Here is a 13,286-nt window from a genome sequence, read left to right as displayed (position 1 = left end):
TTACATCCAAACCTTGATTTTTTTTTTTTTAGTCTTTTTTTGTTTTGTTTTGTTTTGTTTGTTTTGTTTTGTTTTTTTGAGACAGGGTCTCCCTGTAGCTCCAGCTGGCCTGGAACTTGCTACGTAGACCAGGCTGGCCTCAAACTCACAAAGATCCGCCTGCCTCTGCCTCCCAAGTGCTGGGATTAAAGGCATGCACCACTACGCCCGGCTAGTTCATGTAGTCTTTTAACATCTAAACATATCAATTATGATTGATTTTGTTGTTACTGATATTTTAGAGTACTTTGTTGTTACTACAAACAAGTTTGTGTGGACAGTAGGGACACCTTTAGTTATGAATATTTCCTGTTTCTTTTCGTTTCGTTTCCTTTTCTTTTCTCAGACAGGGTCTCCTTGTATCCACAGCTGGCTCAGTTAAACAAGAATGTTGAGTGCAAGACCTGGATGGTTCGATTTCCAAAGTTGAAGGAAACTAGAATCACTGGCTGTCATTTTGTGTTACCTTTATGAGCATAATGAGCAGATAGTACATGTAACAGGAAAACCTGAAAATGCTTGGTCCTTGGACCTCAGAGCCAGTATCGTAGGGAGTACAGAGGAAGTCCTCCTCTTGCCCTTTTCCTGAGAGGTCATGTGTAGAAAGAGACTTGTGAGAGGGGTGAAGTATACTGGAAGTCTCACCGTGCAGCAAATATGGGAAGTCCCAAAGGCTTAGCCTTACCTGCTGGGAGTAAGGGGTGCCCTGATGGTAGTTTCAGACATCTTAGAGCTGCCACATTTTGAGCAAATGGTAAGTGAAGACAGTGGTAAAGAACTTCAGTTTTAGCAAGGCATGGTGATGCATGCATATTGTATTATCTTCAGTTACTCAGGAGGCTGAGGCAGGAGGATCGCAAGTTAAGAGTTCAAGGCCAGTCTGAGTGAGCAACATAGCACGACCCTGCCTTAAAATAAAAAAGGGCTGGTGGTAGAGAGCACTTGACAGGTGCAAGGCCCTGGGTCCAGTTTTTCATACTGCAAAGTAACCGCAAACCCATTGTACTTAATGTAGATAGATTGTTTTGGCAGTATCTCCTGCCACAAAATAACTTTGGAGACCTCAGCCTTATAAACAATAGCGAGCTTTCTTCCTTCCAACAGAAATCAGGTCAGCTCTACTCCTCTTACTACTTTGAAGCAGTGAAAACAGGATTCCATTCAACTCTAAAATCTCTGGTTAGTAGGTGTTTGCACATTTCTAGCCCCTGTTAAGAGCTACTGTGGTAGATACTTGAACAGAAATGAGAAGAGCTCTGTAGGAAACATTTTTTTTGACATTTTTATTGAAATGCTGCTACAATTACAGGTCCTTTTGGAGTAAACCATGGGATTGAGCTTCATTCAGATGTGGTGGAGTATGCCAAGGAAAAGCTGGAGAGCTTCATCAAAAACAGCGATAGCTTTGATAAGTGAGTATCTGTAGTTTGGTTTGAAAGAAATCAGTATGTGTATATGTGTATTCTTGAACATTATTAGCTTATTGATCCCGACTTGCTTAGTTTAATACTGCAAAAATCTATGTGCTATAAAATGAGGGAAAAAATAGGAAAATTACCCTGTATTTTTATGTCTGTAGTTCTTTAGGAAATTACAGATAAATAACATACAGTTAGTATTTTGTGCTGTCTTGACACCATTGGTAATCTTTCATGAAATATCGTACAGATGTTCATTTGTGCCATAATTTGTATGTCAGCATACAAAGCTCTCGTTAAAATGCTCGGTTTGTATTAGAGCCTGAAGAAATTACCTTAGAAATACATTGTTATGTATCACGGTGGGAATGTGCTTGAGAAATTTGTGTTATGGAACTATTTAATTTGAACTCAAGCTTCCCTTTCTAGAAATAGTGCATAGGCGTTGACCGTTGGGCACCAAACGAGATTTGGTGGGTAGTCTCACTAAATTCTGCTTTGATAATTTTATGGAACAAAGGCTCATGCTGGTCTGTGAACTGAAGTAACCTAAATTTGTAGGTTATTTAACATATAAGTATATGTTTGTGTATAGTTTGTCATATTTTCAAATAGAGAAAGCCTTAAGGATAGGAAGCGTGAGCTTCAAACAGTTTCCACAGCAGGTTTCACTCAGAGTTCCAGTGTGGCTTATTGGAGTGGCCTCTCACTCCTCTGCAGCCCTGGCCAGAGCTGTCAGTGTGAACAACTGTAGGGAGCCTGAACCAAACTAGGGATTTCCTCTAGAGAAAATGGCCCCATGGAGGAGTGCCCGAAGCCATGGACCTCAATCCCTTCAGGGTTGTGTGTTTTCCTCTCCCTCCCTCCCTAGCTCCTCTTCTCCTTTCCCCTGCACTGTGTTTCATTTTCCTTTGCTGTTGTCAGTTTGTATCTGTCATTGCGTGAGTGGCACTTGAACTGGATGAAAAACAGAAAGCTGAATTCAGGGTGGCTTTGTGGGATGGAGGTCTCCTGATTACAGCTGGGTTTTAAACACTTGGGATTGAGGGTTGCTCAGGCTTTGTTTTCCCTGTAATAAACCTAATAGATCCAAGAAGACTTGAACTTTCTGTGTCAATCTGTTGAACAAGTTGTAATTATTAATAATTAACACTCAATTCACATCCTTGGTCATTTTCAATTGCTTACTGTGTTTATTTACGATAAAAACATATTTAATAGAAATAAAAGTTTCTAGCCCAAGTTACTTAATAAGTACCGTGGTTAAACTTTTAGTATCTATTTGTGTCATCTTCATTTTCCTTTGTGTGGTGAATGCTTAAGATGTGTACATGACTATTATTTATGTAGTTACTAGAATTTTTTTGAATGTTGTATTCCTGTTAAGCGTGTGCTTTGATACTGAAACTGTCTATCCTTAAGGACTTTTAAAATACATTTTAACTTAAAAAATATAAAAGTAGTATTAGTAAAGAATGTTTAACACCTATATTAAGGTCTGTTATATATTAGTTGTTAATACATTTAGTCTGTTAATACATGAAAATGTAGATAATTCAGTTTCTGGTCATTAATCAGTTAGTAGCAGCTTAAGACTGGCACCACTAAAACAACTCTATTCAAGTTTTATTGCTGACAAGTGGGTATAGTTCTAAGCAACAGTAAAATAGGTAATGATTTAAATGATTTTTCTTTTGATATAGTTTAAATATTAATCTGTAACTGATCAGTTTAATCTCAATTTTTAATTCTTTATTTGTGTGTGTGGTATAAATACGTCTTAGTGTAGATATGGGCATGTACGCAGGTCCACATGCGTGTGTATGTGTATGTGATGCCAGGCTTTTCACCTGAGTTCTGGGGGCCAGAACTCATGTCCTTATGCTTGAATGGCGGGCATGTTACCCACTGGGATATCTCCCTAGCCTTTGTCTCAGTTAAAAATTTTTTTTTGCACAATTGTAAAATGATTAAATTTTGTTTGCTTATATATCTTAAATTTATTTTGTTACTGTAGTGCAGGGTTTCTGTTGTTGCTATCATTGTTTGTTTTGAGACACAGGGTCTCTCTGTGTAGCCCTGTCTGCCCTCAGACTCATAGAGATCCACCTGCTTTCTTCTGAAGTGCTAGGATTAAAGGCATGAGCTACCACATCCTGCTCCGAAGGTGTTAAATCCATGAAGTGGTTTATAAAATTTAGCCATAGGTCCATGTAAGTGCTTCTTCATAACTTTTAACAGCTTTACTATTTCAGTAACAGTAATTAACCAGACAATCAACACAGTTGTTTCTGAAGTGTTACAAAATTTTTTTGAAACCAGTGTTTATGTTAAAGCATTCTGAAGAAGACAGTTTGGGAAAATTGATTCTACTATTCGAGCATTGCTATAAAATATTACTTTTAGATATTTCACATTACCAATGGTCTTGTACATAAAAGAGTAGTTGGTACTGGGAAAATGCTTCATTCTTCATATTGTAGTAAATTGCAGAAAGTTAAGTTATCTAAGTTAATTAGTCATTCATTGGGCTAGTCTCTACTTTCACATAATTTCGTTTTGGTAACAAGAATTGTAGGACATTTTTCTTCCTGTTGCACTTGGATTTTGATGATGCTTTTACAGTTTTTTTATGTCTGGTAATATTTATTTCCTGTATTTTCAATTTGAATACTTAAACATGGCATGCAAAACGTAAGTAGTTTCATATCTTAATTGTGTGTGGATTGTGGAGATATATGTTATTAATAGAAAAGGAGAATTATGTTTATCTTCAAATTTTAGCATGGAGAGCATAAGTGTCTTAAATCCAATGCTCTGTCCTGTTGGTTTGGAGCCTGCTTATCAATTCCTTTTTTCTAAAAGTATTGTCACATTACTTGTATTTTAAACTGTACTTCTAAGATTTTGTTATATATATCTGTTGGAGATCAGGATGTACTCCTCATACAGTAGAGGGGTGAAGAATCTATAAGTGAACCAACATTAGAATATGTAATGGAAGATGGAAGATGGCTTTTTACAAAATACAACAAGCACGTGTGCATGCATGTGTGTGTGTACAAAACTTGGGACTTATGTCTTGAAAGTAGTATTTGTTTTTCAGATGAATGAATCCTTGTAGCGTGTGCACCTTTGAGCTTTTATGCCAGTACTACATCATCATCAAGTCCTTGAGAGTGGTTGCCCTGAGCTTGTGGTACTTGGAGATGGGAGGAGGTGGAGCTTGGAGCTACGAGTGATTTATTTGACACTCAGTGAAATTCCTTTATGAAACTGGTCTGATTGGAACGATCTTCTTACACATGGGCAGTTTTCCCTCACAGATGGTCAGATAATACATCTTTCAGGATTCCTCTGCTAAACGGTCTGCACTGCAGTCAGTGCTTCTGCCTTTGTAGGAAAAGGTGGTTATCAAGTAAGCGGCGGACGTGCCCTCGCTCGATCTTCAAATTCTTCACACGTGTACAAAAGGTTATTATTATTATTTTTTTTTTTGCATTTACTTATTTATAGGAGTAGGGGCACGCACGTGTCCGAAGGTGTTTTTCAAGAGCTGGTTCTCTTCTCCTACCATGTGAGTCCCAGGGTCAAACTCAAGTCATCAGACTTGGCAGTAAACTCTTCACACGCTGAGCCATCTTGCTAGTCTCAAAGCTTCATTTTTTAAAAAAATTATTCTGGGGGCTGGAGAGATGGCTCAGCGGTTAAGAACACTGACTGTTCTTGCAGAAGACTCAGGTTCAAATCCCAGCACCCACATGGCAGCTAACAACTGTCTATAACTCCAGTCCCAGGGGATCCGACAGTCTCTTCTGACCTCTGCAGGCATTTCACGACATGGGTGCACTTACCTACATGCAGGCAATACACGCATACACATAAAATAAAAATAATGAATAAATTTTTAAAAAAATGTTTAAAAAAAAATCTTATTCTGAGCTCTCGTCTTTGGGCCCTATTTGCTGAGAGTTTCAAGATCAGATATCTGGGTTTAAGTGGGTGAGAGGAGAAAGTTGGAAAGTCAAATTACACAAATCATTATTTATGCAGTAAGCAAAAATGTATCTTCAACTGTGGTTACTTGGGTGAGTATATAAATTAAAGAAGCTTGAATTGTAAACTTACACCCCATAGGAAAATATATGATTAGTAAAAGTTATACCTACATGTATAAATTTACTTAATATGTATATGCAGTTGATTTGGCTATTTAGACTCAGACTGTAAAGTTCCATAAGGCAATGAGTAGGTTAGTAGAATGTTATTTCCCTCATGGTGACTATAGACATGATTTTGGAAGTACTTGTGTGTCTGTAGCCAGATGAGTCCAGTATACTTCTCTAGGAATAGTGGACATTATTTCTCTGTAGTTGGCTACATAAATGAGTCATGATACAAGTAATGAAAACAGACATGCCATGGTAATACCTAGTACTCACTGTTGACTCACAGCCATTAGCAGCACCACACACTTTATCTGTACTTCTAGAGATTATGTTTGTGTTTGTATTTCCCATAAGGAAGTCGAAGGTTAGGAAGTTCCAGTCTGAGCCAGTCTTTTATCTTGGATTCTGGCTGTGTGAAAACTGATTGATTCAAGGGGCTGGAGAGATGGCCTAGTGATTGAGATCACTTACTACTCTTGCAGAGGACCCGAATTTAGCTTCCAACACCACGTGGTGGCTAACAGCTGCCTGTAACTTAAGCTCCAGGGAATTTGATGCCCTCTTCTGGAGTCTGTGGGCATTCTACACATGTACCATACACTCAGACACACACAGAGGCATACACATAAATAAAAATAATAAGTAAAAAGATTGTAAAGATTGATTCTGTCATTTCTTATTCTAGAAGTAAACTGCTGCCCATACACTGAGCACAGCAGCTTAGCCCCGGCTGAAGACCTTGAAGCCACACTGCTGTTACTGCAGTACCACTAACGTGGTTGGGCTCACTGTGTGTTTATAACAAAGAGTTTGCCCAGGATGGCTGCTGACTATTGACAGGACAGCTTCACTTTATATTTTGATATACTGATAATGTTCAAAGTAATTCAGAAAGTTGTTACAAGTTACAGACTGTCCCTTTTTTTCCTCCTTGTGGTGCTGAGAATTGAACCCAGGGCCTTGTACATGGAAGAGAGTCAATCTACTACTGAACCACATCCTCAGTCTTTTGAAAATTTATTTCTTGAGCTGGTCATGATGGCACATACCTATACTCCCAGCACTCAGGAGACTGAGGTACTAAGATCCCTCAGTGTTCCAAGCTAGCCTGGGCTACAGAGTAAAACCCTGTTTCAAAAAGATGAAAAAAAAAAATGTTTTGCTGAGGTTTGGTGTTTGTGTGTGTGTGCGTCTGTGTGTGGTTTCAGATCGCTTTTAGATTCTCCTGCCTCAGTTTTCAGAGTTCTGAATTTATAAGCATGCAGTACCACGTCTTGCTAAACACATTTCAATATGATAAACATTCAAATGCTGGGACAGAGAATCCTTGAAAATAATCAAAGGACTGCAGTTATATATGTTAACAGCTATGAGGAAAAAAATTAATGTTTTTAAATAACTTATCTGTCACAATTTCTGTAAAACATTTAGAGATTGTTTTGGTCCTTTGGGTTTCTGTAATGCTTTTATTCAGTGAAAAAGATTGCTATATTTACTTTGAATTCCTTGCTTCAAGTAATGTTTGAATTATTCTAAGATGAGTTTGATGCAGGGAAAACATTTGAAACGGTAAAGTCTTTATTTGTTTATTTTAATCCAGTAGTTAGTTACTGATTGTAAGAGTATTTGAATGGTTGTAAGTATTTAGAGTTCAAGAGTTTAACATTTCCCTTGGTTTTTACCCTAGCAGAAATGTTTGTCTTGTTTTTAGCATAGTAGTCATCACTCTTAAGACTCAAAATGTATGTTTTAACAAAACGTTTTTCAAACAAGAAGATTTTGCGGTTCATTTGGAAGGTTGTTTTGGATGAGGTGTGAGAACAAGGTAGGATTCTTCCCCATGTCCTTGAAATTCCTTTATTCCATTGGAATAATTGTCTAAAATTTCAATGACAGTGTCCTGTGACACCTGATAAACTAGGTGTGCAAATTGTTGGCCCCACTTGACTGTATTGAAGGGGAATGTTGTTTTTTCTACTCTCAGTCAGCTCCTAGACCTAGACTATCCGTCTAAGAGGGAAGCTACAGGGCAAGGCTAGGTCACCCTGATCTCCTAGCTGCTTTTCAAAAGAATTATGTGGGCAAGTTGGCAAGGTCCCTGCTGTGAACGAAATCATCTGTCCATCTGAAGATGAAGATAGAGTCCAACACGCACCTATAAAGAAAGCCACCGTGAAGGTAAGCAATTGGAATCCTAGTATTACTTGGGGCAAGTGTTCATGTTCTCAGCCAAGATGTCTGTATGCTCTGCATTCTCCCGTAAATGGCTGTCAGTGCATGGTTAGTATTAGCAGAATGCTTCCCTCTGTATAGGGGTCTCAGAGCAGTCATTGGATTTTCAGGTTTAAATCAGGAAATGTCTGGTAATAAGCTTTGTGTGAATGAACTTGTGGATATGTGGACATTTCAGGACTGCTTTTTTTCTGTATGTAGAAACCTATGTTTGGTAGTGTGATTTAGGGATGCGAGTTTATATGAGAAATTGTCTTGAAATTTTTTGACAGAATAAAAATGTTTGCTAATTTTTAACTTAGGGAATTAAAAAAAAATATCTAACTTGGGGACTAGAGAGATGGCTCAGTAGTTAGAAGCACTGACTTCTCTTACAGAAGACCCAGGTTTGGTTCCCAACACCCACATGGCCACTAACAACCATTTTTAACTCCAGTTCCAGGAGATTGGAGAGCTTTTCTAGCTTCCAGGCACTTGGTACACATGGTTTGCTTAAACACATGCAGGCAAAACACTCATACAACACATAAGATAAAAATTAAAAAAAAATTTAAAACATCTAATTTTAGCTTAAAAGCTAGGGAAGGATTCTACCTGGGCCATTCTTACACAGTTGTACTACGTGTTTATCATTTGGCAGACTAGTCACAGTTGTTTTCCTTTCTCAGATTTCATTTGATGCATGGCTTACATGAAAACATAGAATTGGGGATTTTATTTTTCACTACTCATTTTTTGTTTTTTAAAGACAAGGTGTCTAGGGTGTAGCCCTAGCTGTTTTGGAACTTTGAAATGTAGACCAGGCTGACTTTGATCTCACAGGGATCTGCCTGCCTCTGCCTCCTAAGTGCTGGATTTAAAGGTGCAGGGGCTGGAGAAATGGCTCAGCGGTTAAGAGCACTGACTGCTCTTGCAGAGAACCCGGGTTCGATTCCCAGCACCCACAGGGCGGCTACAAACCGTCCTTAACTCCAGTTCCAGGGGAATCTGACCCCTGACCTCTGCGGCATTGCACAACACGGGTGTGCTCACATACATGCAGGCAAAACACTCATACACATAAAAATAATAAAATATTAAGAAAAAAAGATGCATACCACCAAGTCTGCCCTTTCTCACTACATTTTACCCTGGATTATATGTGTACATTTACCAGTACCCTCAGTACATTTTATAAATAGCACTTCTGGAAAGGTTATTGCTACAGTCTTCGAGATTACATGGAAATTGTCTGGGGTTTAAAGAAATGTCCCTTGTCTCTGTAAGTTTATAGAGACTTAGATATGACATAGTTTTTGTAGGATAGTAAAAGAACAAACTTCTTCAAAAAAAAAATTTCTACTCTCCTTGGGAGAATTAATAGGAGTTATACTACTGCTCTGTTTTAATAGCAGATAACACTACTAACAGCCACCATCTGTCTTAATTGATTCAGTTCATTCATTATGCACGTAAACACGCATATGCATAAACATTAACTGTCATTTAATTGGAGTATTTTGATCACAGGCTTTTTGAACAAATTCAAGCAGTGGACGTTGCCATTCTATAACTGATTAGTATGAATTTATTTATTTGAAAGCTGTTTCAAAAGAGTTTGCCATAGCAGTATCAAATACAAAATATTTAAGAGTCTCCACTAGCCAGAAACACAAAGCTCATCTGTAGCTACTTTGTTAGGAAAATTAGTTTATAATTCAAATGTAAGGTTTGAAATTTTTTACTGATATGCTGGGCTGGAGAGATGGCTTAGTGGTTAACAGCACTAGCTGTTCTTGCAGAGACTCGGGTTCGAATCCCAGCACCACATGGCAGGTAACAACTGCCTGTAACTCCAGTTCCAGAGGATCTGATGCCCTCTTCTCTCTGCCAGCATTGTATGACACAGGTGCACTTACATACATGCAGACATAACACTCATACACATAAAATGATAATAAAATAATACATAAATTTTTTTAAAGTTTATAAACAACATGCAATTTGAGAGTTGTTTTCTTACCCACTTGTGAAAAATTCCTGTATTACAGGTAGTAATAGTATAACAATAAGCATAATAAATTCTTGCCATGTGGGGCAGTACTTCTGCAAGACAGTTTTTATTTCTTTTATTTTCTTTTGGTTCTTGAGACTCTATCCCAGATTGGCCTGGAACTATTATGGTAGTCCAGGCTGTCCTTGAACTCTAGGCATTCCTCCTGAGTTAGCCTCCTGAGTGCTGGGATTACAGGTGTGTGCCAGCCCCCTCCAGCATGTTGTTTTTAAATACTGCTAAGTTGATAGTTTTTTGTAGTATGTTTGGCATATAGCTTCTCTATTTTATGTGTTTTTACTGCCAACATCTCAGTTTTAGATATGTTAAGTCTGAAAATTTTTATATTTAGATACAATATAGTACTTTTGGAACTTAAACCATTTTCTTAGTACAGTTTTATTTATTTTATACATGTGGTAGGTGAGGGCACCACTGTGGAAATAAGAACACCTTGTAGAGCAACTTCAGGAGTCAGTTTTCTCCTACTATGTTGGTTCCAGGGACCAAACTCAGGCCGTTGGAAAGCACCTTTGCCCGCCGACCGTCTCATTGGACCTTGAAGATTTTTTAAATCAGTATGCTTTCAAAATTAAGAGTTCTATTTAAGGAAGTTAATATGTTGAGGTATAAAGAGTCAGTGTGTTATTTAGAAGTCTGTATTGGGTGTTAGTAAACATTAGAAACTTGATCTTTTTCTGAAATTATCCTTTGTCCTCAGATTGAAGTAAACGTACCTCCTTCAGATCTCCAGGAGAAGGGAAAGCATTAGGTCGTTGTAGGTCATTTTAGAATACTGTGTATGGTTATCTCATATGTCAGTGTTAAGACAGTTGGTGTATTCGCTAAAGCCAAGAGTTTAGCTTGGTTGTTACCATTTGTGTTTTGCCTTTTTTTCCGCATGTGGGACACAGTTCAGTGCATTTGACCTGCCACATTGCTGTCGAGAGCCACTGGCATGTGCTTTTCCTCCAACCTCTAGGCAAATTTCTCTTCAGGCCTTTAGATTTTTGTGATCATCGTATTTAGCTTGTAATCTGGATTCGCATTTAAAGTTAGTAGATAGAAAAGTTAATATAAAGCATATATTATGTGTTGCTTATTTAATAAATATATATTGAGGTCCATGATAAGTACTAGAGATATAACTAGATTCAGAAGAAATATTCAAAGAGATTCCCCAAAAGAGAAGGAAAGAATTTCAAATGGAAAAGCGAACGTGAAGGCGACATTGCCTGCTTGCCTGAGACAGAAGGAAGGGCCGTTGTGTGGTAGTTCCTTGTGTGTGACTGCTGGATGATCGTCGTGTGACATGACAGGAGGGCAGAGCGCTTTCACAGTTTTTGTACCAGGTGAAAACTCAACTTACATTGGACTGACCCAACATTTTAAGGGCTCAGTGACTGTGTGGTTCTGGCTTGTCTGTCTCACCTTCCAGATCACAGAAGAAACCTTCGTGAAGGAACCTTCCTCCGATCCCAAGGTCTGTTTCTTTTTTGCCCTCACTCTTAAGGAATCATAATCCTGTTTTCTAAAGGATAAGGATTTATACAGTAGTAAATTGTGCTGCAGTGAGTGGAAATGTCGGGTGGTTCTCCTGTCCCTTCTGTAAAGTGTTCCCCATGAGTACCCATGGCTAAAGTCCAGTAACTAATGTTTGAGTGGAGGTACTGTGCTGTTAGCTCACTTATGCAGAGGCACACGTTTTCTTTTTCTTCCCTCCCCCCTAAACATCTCTAGACCTTGTCTATCTTGAAACTTAAAACTCTGCACCCATTAAATGACACTCTAGTTTCTTCCCCTCTCCTAACCACCATTCTACTCTCTATTTCTATGACTGTAATTACTTTGTCTTTTTGAGATGGGTTCTCCCTGTAGCCCCAGCTGGCTTGGAACTAGCTATGTAGACCAGGCTGGCCTTGAACTCACAGAGATCCGCCTGCCTCTGCCTCCAGAGTGCTGGGATTAAAGGTGTGTGCCACCACACCTGTCTTATTTTTATTTTCTTAATTGTTCAAATAAACTTTTATTTTGAGACAGAGTCTCGCTGTAGCCCCAGCTTGCTGTGTAGACCAGGCTGACTGACCTCAATTTTCACCTGCCTCTGCCTCCTGGGTGCTGGGATAAAAGGCGTGTTGCCACCATATGTGGCTTTTACAAATAAATCTTTTAAACTGTCTTAATGTTGATATAGGTGTCCTATTCAGGGATAAGTGCTCTGTGACCTCCTCTTCTCTGCACATTGGCTAATTTGTGGGTTTCTGTCGAAATTACCATCTGCTGCATAAGGAAACTTCACTTATGCAGAGTTGAGAGTTGAGTGATACATTAACCTCTAAGTATAGCATTAAGTCAGTAGGAGTCAGTTTAATACAATAACTGTTTAGTAGAAAACTAGTATTAGGCTCTCCCCTATGTCCTGTGACCTGTCTAGCCTCAGGTTCCTAGACCTGATCCCAGTGTCAGGTATGGGCTCCATCATATGAAGTGAACTTTAACAAGAAAATGGTTGGTCACTCCCATAATATAATATTTTCCACTATTGCACTAGCAGGCATGTCTTGCCAGGCCAGTGGTTGTAGTCCACAGGATTCACAACTGAGTAAAGCAGATTAGTTTTTCCTTCTGGTAGCATGCATAAATACTAGTCAGTGGAGATGAGTCTCTGAAGTCAGAACCAGCTCGATTCCTCCTTCTTTATTCTGTAGCTTTTGTATGTAGTGTCTTCAGCAATAGAGTCTTACTGTGAAGTTCTGGTGGGTGACCAAGAGCAGGGGCAATGGCCAGTATTGTTTGAGGGTCTGTGGGATCCCTGGTCAAGCTTCAAGAGAAGGAATCCATTGGGGTTTTTATTTGTTTGCCCATTGTGTCTAGTAGAGGCAATGTCTCCCTGTTCAGAGGTAACTAGAGGCATGCATTTTAAAATCAGATGCTAATTTAATGATTTTGCTATGATGAGAGTATATAAAATAACATTAGTATGAGGCATGGTGTTAATTGTAAGTTGTTTACCTCTAACACTGTTTTCTTTGATAATATATTTATAAGCTGCCCTGTTTTTTAACTACTAAGAAGTTTTCAAAACTGTAAAATAATGGTTTTTTAGTTGATTTAACAGATTTGTTAAAAGAAATTTAATAACAAAATATTTTTAATTAGTTCCGTTTTAGATTCCCTTTACTTGAAAATTATAAGACTAATGTTATTTAAGATAATTTTTATAAGAATAATGATTTGAGATAGAACTGACTGAAAATAACTTTTTAAAAAGTATTCATTGCAGCTGGGCGTGGTGGCACACGCCTGTAGTCCCAGAACTTGGGAGGCAGAGGCAGGCGGATCTCTGTGAGTTCAAGACCAGCCTGATCCACATAAGGAGATCAAGGCCGGCTGGGG

At 38.5% G+C, this 13,286-nt stretch overlaps 1 protein-coding gene across 9 annotated transcripts in view; it reads left to right on the top strand.

Annotated features, from left to right (window-relative positions):
• Pcmtd1 (protein-L-isoaspartate (D-aspartate) O-methyltransferase domain containing 1) overlaps positions 1 to 13,286 on the top strand; it is a 93,096-nt gene that overhangs the window by 62,171 nt on the left and 17,639 nt on the right. For 5 of the 9 annotated variants that reach the window (XM_008840896.3, XM_008840898.3, XM_008840899.3 and 2 more), the window contains one exon: positions 1,349 to 1,451. The exons of 1 other annotated variant lie outside the window; for it this stretch is intronic. In XM_008840896.3, coding sequence (XP_008839118.1) covers positions 1,349 to 1,451 — 103 coding nt within the window. Of the gene's footprint in view, positions 1 to 1,343; positions 1,452 to 4,587; positions 4,932 to 7,610; positions 7,805 to 10,283; positions 11,374 to 13,286 lie in introns of those variants that run through there. 3 more of the 9 variants (XM_029567272.1, XM_029567273.1, XM_029567274.1) reach the window with 3 other exon arrangements.

Source organism: Nannospalax galili, unplaced genomic scaffold (genome assembly GCF_000622305.1).
Source record: "Nannospalax galili isolate Female #2095 unplaced genomic scaffold, S.galili_v1.0 scaffold639, whole genome shotgun sequence".
Classification (NCBI taxonomy): domain Eukaryota; kingdom Metazoa; phylum Chordata; class Mammalia; order Rodentia; family Spalacidae; genus Nannospalax; species Nannospalax galili.
The sequence above is the reverse complement of the archived record's forward strand: the minus strand, read 5'-3'. Positions and strand labels throughout refer to the sequence as shown.